General features: G+C 52.3%; 1 protein-coding gene across 1 annotated transcript; it reads right to left on the bottom strand.

The window, feature by feature from the left end:
* Nucleotides 1-2,829: 2,829 nt before the first annotated feature.
* On the bottom strand, nt 2,830-5,494 carry RASL11A (RAS like family 11 member A). Its single transcript, XM_056109781.1, has 4 exons — nt 5,243-5,494; nt 4,874-4,930; nt 4,704-4,783; nt 2,830-3,655 (listed from the first exon to the last, which is right to left on the bottom strand). The coding sequence occupies exons 1-4, from the start codon at nt 5,367-5,369 to the stop codon at nt 3,188-3,190; spliced, it is 732 nt and encodes a 243-aa protein (XP_055965756.1). The 5' UTR covers nt 5,370-5,494; the 3' UTR covers nt 2,830-3,187.
* Between the last annotated feature and the right edge of the window lie 1,035 nt (nt 5,495-6,529).

Here is a 6,529-nt window from a genome sequence, read left to right as displayed (position 1 = left end):
GATGAGCAGCGGTCAGGACGCCTCCTCAACTTCTACCACCTCCAGAAAAGTAAAGTCAAATCCTAACTTTGATGATGACATGTGTCAGATGAAAAGTTAGATGTTCTCCCCTCTACACTTGCCCGTGGTCGATGTTCTGTCCGGTGTTTGGTAGGGGTCTGCTTCTGCCAGGACCCCTACAGCTCTGCCCTCCTTGTTCCTGGGGGAGAAGGTTGGCTCCGAACTCAGCCTGAGCTTAGTTAGTTTCATGGCACCTCTGCAAGTCTTCCCATCGGAGCAACTTCTTCCCTCCACTTCCGCCTTTGCTTTCCTCTCCCAGCTCCGGGGCAACATCCCAGGCACCTCCCAGTTGTTTCCCAGGAGACCCGCACTTCCCTCAACAAGATGCTTAGAACAGAAAGGAGGCTCTGGGGCTCCTGTGAGCAAGGAGCCAGGTCCTATTCTGACCAGGTCTGGGAGGAGAAACTGTAAAGCAAGCTCAATGGTCAGGAAGTCAGGGATTGGTGATGCGAGGAAGAGGCAGACGATGTGGAGTGAACAGGCGTCTCAGAGTTCTCTCTGCTTGACTCCAGCCCACTGGAGCCCCTGGAGGCTGTTGCTCCCTTTAGAATTGTCCCATGACTCACCCTCTGACCCCTGAGGAACCCCGTGCAGACTCATGCTCTAGGGCACTTCCTGTCCTTTCCATTCCCCTCTTAATCTGAGGCTGTCTTGGGATGCGCCTCATTTCATGTTCTTTAACTTTTCCATTATTACTTAACCCTCCTGTGGGCTGCTGTTTGACTGAGATTAACAACAATCTCTCCTGGAGAGAGAGCCACCTTGCTTCCTTGGCACTGGGGAGAAATCTGACTCTTTATTCTCTCTTTATTTATTTATGTATTTATTTATTTTGCTTTTTGAGTCATACCCGGTGGGTTACTCCTGGCTCATGCACTCAGGAATCACTCCTGGCGGTGCTTGGGGGACCATATGGGATGCTGGGAATCGAACCTGGGTTGGCCGCGTGCAAGGCAAGCACCCTACCTGCTGTGCTATCGCCTCAGCCAATCCTTGTTCTCTTGTTAACATATCCATGTTGAGATGCTTAGCAGGAAACAAGGATGGCTGATGATAGAAAGAACTTCCTTTGGACAGCTGAATACAGAGGTTGATTTGTAATCACACACACCTAAAATCTATGTAAGTTTGAGATGTTAGGTAGAACTTAAAATTGGGCCTGAGAGATAGGACAGAAGTTAGGGCATGTAACATCCACAAATAGAGCCTTGAACACCAGGAATGATACTTAAGCGCAGGCAGGAGTACTCCATGAACACAACCAACTGTGGCCCCACTCCACAAAATACCCTCTTAAATTTTTTTTAAAAGATAACCTAGGGGCTGGAGTCATAGTATAACAGGTAGGTATAGTGCTTGCCTTGCATGAGGCTGACCTGGGTTTGATCCCCAGCATCCCAGAGCCTTGCCAGGAGTGATCCCTGAGTGCAGAGCCAGGAAAAGCTGAGCAAAAGCAAAATCCTAATTTAAAAAAAAAAAAAAAAAGATGAGCTGCAGGACTGGAGCGATAGCACAGCAGGTACGGCATTTGCCTTGCACGCGGCCGACCCGGATTTGATTCCCAGCATCCCATATGGTCCCCTGAGCACCACCAGGAGTAATTCCTAAGTGCAGAGCCAGGAGTAATCCCTGTGCATCACCAGATGTGACCCAAAAAGAAAAAAAAAAAAGATGAGCTGGCTATCCATTAGGGGAAAACTAGAGAAGAAAATAGGCAAGGACCAACGAATAACACTAGAGCAGGGAGACTCAAGGGAATCTGACAAAGGGAAATTCTTCTGCCTGAACAGACTGCCAGGTACCTGTGTTGGGAGGTTACGACTGGCATGTTTTACTTGTATTCTAACCAGAATGAGTTTTTTTCAAGAAATGAGGGATGGTTTTAGTGAAGTTGTCTCAGTGAAAAGACAGAAGTAGAGGTGTGGCATCCTTAAGCCAAGAAATCAGGGATCATCTAGAATCTTGTCTGCCACTACTAGCGTAAATTGAGGCAGAATGCTGCTTGAGAGAAAAAGGAGAAAGAACGAACAGAACAGGGTTCCTCTGGGATGTGAGGGTCAGGGAAACAGGGAAGAAGGCCAGAGAGATAGTACAGAGGGCAAAGTACTTGCATTGCACAGCGCTGACTCTATTTGATCCCATCCTTTGCATATTTCCCCCAACACCACCAGAGTGATCCTTGAGCACAGGAATAAGGCCTGAACACAGCTGGGTGTTGCCCCAATGCTCATCATCCCTATCCCCACAGAAAAAAAGGGAAGAGAAATCTGAGGCAACTCCTGGATGGTAGGACAACACAAGCATACTGGGAAAGGATTGCTTTCCTTTTTTTTTTTTCAAATAAGAGATTGAACTTCCATTCACACCAAAAAATAAAATAAAAATGTTATTCATATTTGTCATTTCTCAGCATTGGCATAGGAGTCCCTTCCCATGACAATCATGTGGCATCAATTTCATGCAGGTGGCAAACTGCCCTGACTTAGAGACATCTGCACTTATTTGAATCCCATTCCTTCTCCACATACTTCCATCCAGGACAAATTCCCACTACATAAACCCCTCACTACACAAGACACCAACCAGAGTTCACACTGAGGGCAAGCATGGAGCCGTCTGGGCGCTGGTGCAAGGGTGACTGCTATAAAAAGACATTTAAAAAACAGGGAGCAATGTTGCCATTTTGCCTTTAATGGAAAAGTGGCTCACAGTTACAGTAAAAAAAAAAAAAAAAAGAAAGAAAAAAACAATATTCTTCCATTTAAAAACGTCAACGGTATCAGACTTCTAGGCAACCACTCTGTTCAGAAATGCACAGACATTTGATAACCAAGTTTGTATAAAAATAAACTCTGAATGGATGATTAAAAAGGGACACCCCCACAGGCCGGGAGATAGATAGCTCAAGGGTTGGAGTGCATGCTTTGCATGCCAGAGTCTGGGTTTGGGTTCCAACCCCAGCATGGTGCATTCCCTAAACTCTTCAGGGAGTGACCCCTCCATCACCTGGCAACATGCTGGGAGTAGTCCCTGAGCACCCTGGGTGTAATCCCCAAACAACAACAACAAATGTACAAATAAAATAGGAAGGGAAAGGGAGAGTCCAGTCTGAGGGACCAAGGCGCGCTCAGCCCAGGGTGGGCGGAGTTTTGCTTTTGGACGTCAGAGCCTGCTTGAAGCGCCGCTTCAGATCCTGCATGTTGGGGGAGCGCGGCCGGGGAAGAATGGAGGCTCTCCTCCTCTCAGAGGCGAGGCTGTGCAGCTTGCTCACTTCTTTGCAGAGATGCTGAAACACATCGCAGACATCCTCATAGTTCTCGCTGGTGGAAATTTCCAGGAACAGGCTGCCCAGGTCGTTGGCCAATTGAATGCCTTCATACGTCTGCACCTGGCGGGCATGCAGAAGGTCACCCTTGTTGCCCACGATGATGACCGGGGCTCTGGAGTCCGGGTGGACCTTCCGAATGTGTTGGTAAAGGGGCCGGATGGACTGGTAGCTGTTATAGTCTGTGATAGAATAGACCAGCAGAAAGCCCTCTGCCCACTGCACATACTTGGACAGTGAGTCCATTCCCTGAGGGAGGTTATCGTGGCCCTAAGAAAGATAAAAACGGGTAGAGGACTGCGGTTAGAGTGATAGTACAGTGGGTAGGGCACTCACCTTGCACCCGGCCAACCCAAGTTCCATTCCCAGCACCCCATATGGTCTCCCAAGCTTGCCAGGAGTGATCCCTGAGCACAGAGCCAGGAGTACGCCGAGCATAGCAGGTGACCCAAAACCCAAAACAATACAAAAAACCAGGTAGAGGATCAAAGAGGTACTCAGTGGGAGATGCCTCAACATAGCATCAAAGTCATCTTGAAAGAAAGAAATCGCTAGGCAGCATTCTCAGATCGACCTGGATTCTACAGAAGGCGGCTTCTGATGGAGAAAGGAAAAATTCTCGGGCCAGCTCCCTGACTGGGTGGCTTTATGACATGTTATTCCTTTTAAACCTTGGCCTGATGCCCTGGACGCCGAGCGGGGGATCAGTAGGAACGAGTTCAGTGAGAAGTTGCAGCGCAGAATGGCGCAATTAGCAAGGAACTAACTCCGAATCAACAAAACTCTGAAAACGAGCCAAGAAAATTCATCTATTCCCAAACGCATTAAAAATTATTTTTAGCATGCCCTACTTGAGAATGTCACTGAAACAAATTCCTTCTTTCTGTTCTTCCACAAGCCCTTTCCTCCCCCAGACGGGAGTGAAATTATAACTGTTAATCAAGGCACATTCCTCACTGTTTGCTTGCTAGAGGTGCTCTGAAGGCAAAGATGGGGGGGGGGGGGGGTGTAGGGGGGCCGGGTGGTTGTTGTCAGCTAGAAACAGAAGTACTTTAGCTACAGGAGAGGCCCCTGGCCAGAGTCCCATCGAGTTTGGTTACTGCCTTCTCCGCGGAGTTCTGAAAGCAGCAGAGAGGGCTGAGGAGTGGCGCCCGGCCAGGCTTGCAAACTAGAAGCAAAGCGTCTCCACCCATCCACCAATCCACTTTTACATCCCAGAGCAGAAAGCGCGGCAGGCTATTTGGGACTCAGTCATGCACTCCTCGGCCCAGGGGTCTGTCTGGAAGTGACCGTGCAGCTCGCTCCGGGCTCTCCTTACCTGGAAGGTCCCCGGGGTGTCCTGGATTTGCAGGGACAGCTGGTCTCCCTCCACGTACACAAGCCGCGAGTACAACTTGCCTGGAGAACGAAGGACAGTTTGCTTTTACAATCTCGGGCTCATCCCGAGGAGCAAGCACGCGCGAGCCTGCAGCACGCAATGATTCTAACCTGTATTGGGCTCGTAGTCGCCGATGAACCTCTTGGTCAGGAAGCGCACAATCATTGCTGAAAAGGAAACCAGGAGATTGAGCCCCAACGCTGGGACTCTGGGGACCGAGACCTCCCCACCTTCGGGGCAACGGAGGGAGGGTTGGATGACGGCGCCGCGTGGCGCTGCCCGCACCCAAGCACTCTGCAAAGCCGACCCCGGGGCCACCGGGGGCGCGACTGCGGGTCAGTCAGTGGACCCGCTTGTCCCACAGGTGCCCCCGCCGCGATAGTCCACGGCCGGCGCTCCAGGGCGGCAGCGCGGAGCCAGGAGGGCGCGGGAGAGGCTCGGCGGGACCTGGAGCGGGTGGCAGCCCGCGCCGCACTCACCGCTCTTGCCCACGCGCCCGGCGCCCAGCACAGCCAGTTTGATGTCCTTGGGCAGGGGGTAGTCGGAGGGGGAGGACTCGGGGATGGGCGCGAGCAGAAAGTGCCCGGACATGGTGAGCGGCCGCATGGAGCGCGTCCCGCCGCAGCCTCCGTCCCAGCTGGTGCCGCAGCCACGGAGCGCGCGAGCGAGGAACGAGGACCGAGCGCGGGGACCAAGGACCGAGGCGGCGGGTTCCCGAGCTCCGCGGCACCTTTTAAAGAGCGCTGCCCGCCGGGGGCGTGGCCACCGCAGGCTCCACCCCTGCCGCCGCTTCCCGAGCGGTGAGACAGGCGGGGCAGGGCGCCCCCTCCGTTCGGGAGAGTTGTGTGTTTGTGTGTGTGCGCGCGCGCGCGCGCGCGCGTGTGTGTATGTGTGTGTGTGTGTGTGTGTGTGTGTGCTGTGTGCTGAGAGAGCTATGTGATGTGGGTGTTGGGAACGCTGTTCGGGGTATCTGTGTGTGTATGTGCTGGGAGCGCTGTGGTGTGTGTGTGTGTGTGTGTGTGTGTGCTGTGTGCTGAGAGACCTATGTGATGTGGGTGTTGGGAACGCTGTTCGGGGTATCTGTGTGTGTATGTGCTGGGAGCGCTGTGGTGTGTGTGTGTGTGTGTGTGTGTGTGTGTGTGTTGGGAGTGCTGTGCAGGGAGTGCGTATGGGGGTCTCTGTGCGTGTGTGTTTGTGTGTGTTGAGAGAGCTGTGTGGTGTGTGTGCCAGGAGCGCTGTACAGGGTGCTTATGTGGGGTCTTGTGTGGGTGTGTGAGAACTGCAGACTGAGTGTTGGGAGTGCTGTGAAGTGTGTGTATATATGTGTATCCTGGTACCACTGTGTGATGTGTGTGTGGGTGAGTGTGTGTGTGTGCTGGGAGCACTGAAGTGGGTGTGTGTCCTGGGAGCACTGTACTGTGTGGTGTGTGTGTATCCTGGTAGCACTGTACAGGGTATGTGTTTGTGTGTCTGTGTGTGCATGCGTGTGCCCGCATCTGTGTGTGTGCCGGGAGCACTGTGCGGAATGTGCGTTGTGTGTGTGTGTGTGTGTGTGTGTGTGTGCTGGGAGAGCTTTGTGATATGCATGTTGGGAACGCCGTTTGGGGTGTCTGTGTGTGTATGTGCTGGGAGCACTGTGGGGTGTGTGTGTTTGTGTGTGTTGGAAGTGCTGTGCAGGTTGTACATATGGGGTCTCTGTGTGTATGTGTGTTGAGAGTTCTGTGTGGTGTGTGTGTGTGTGTGTGTATGTGAGAACTGCGGGCTGA

This window comes from Sorex fumeus, unplaced genomic scaffold (assembly GCF_029834395.1).
Source record: "Sorex fumeus unplaced genomic scaffold, SorFum_2.1 ptg000008l, whole genome shotgun sequence".
NCBI lineage: Eukaryota > Metazoa > Chordata > Mammalia > Eulipotyphla > Soricidae > Sorex > Sorex fumeus.
The sequence above is the reverse complement of the archived record's forward strand: the minus strand, read 5'-3'. Positions and strand labels throughout refer to the sequence as shown.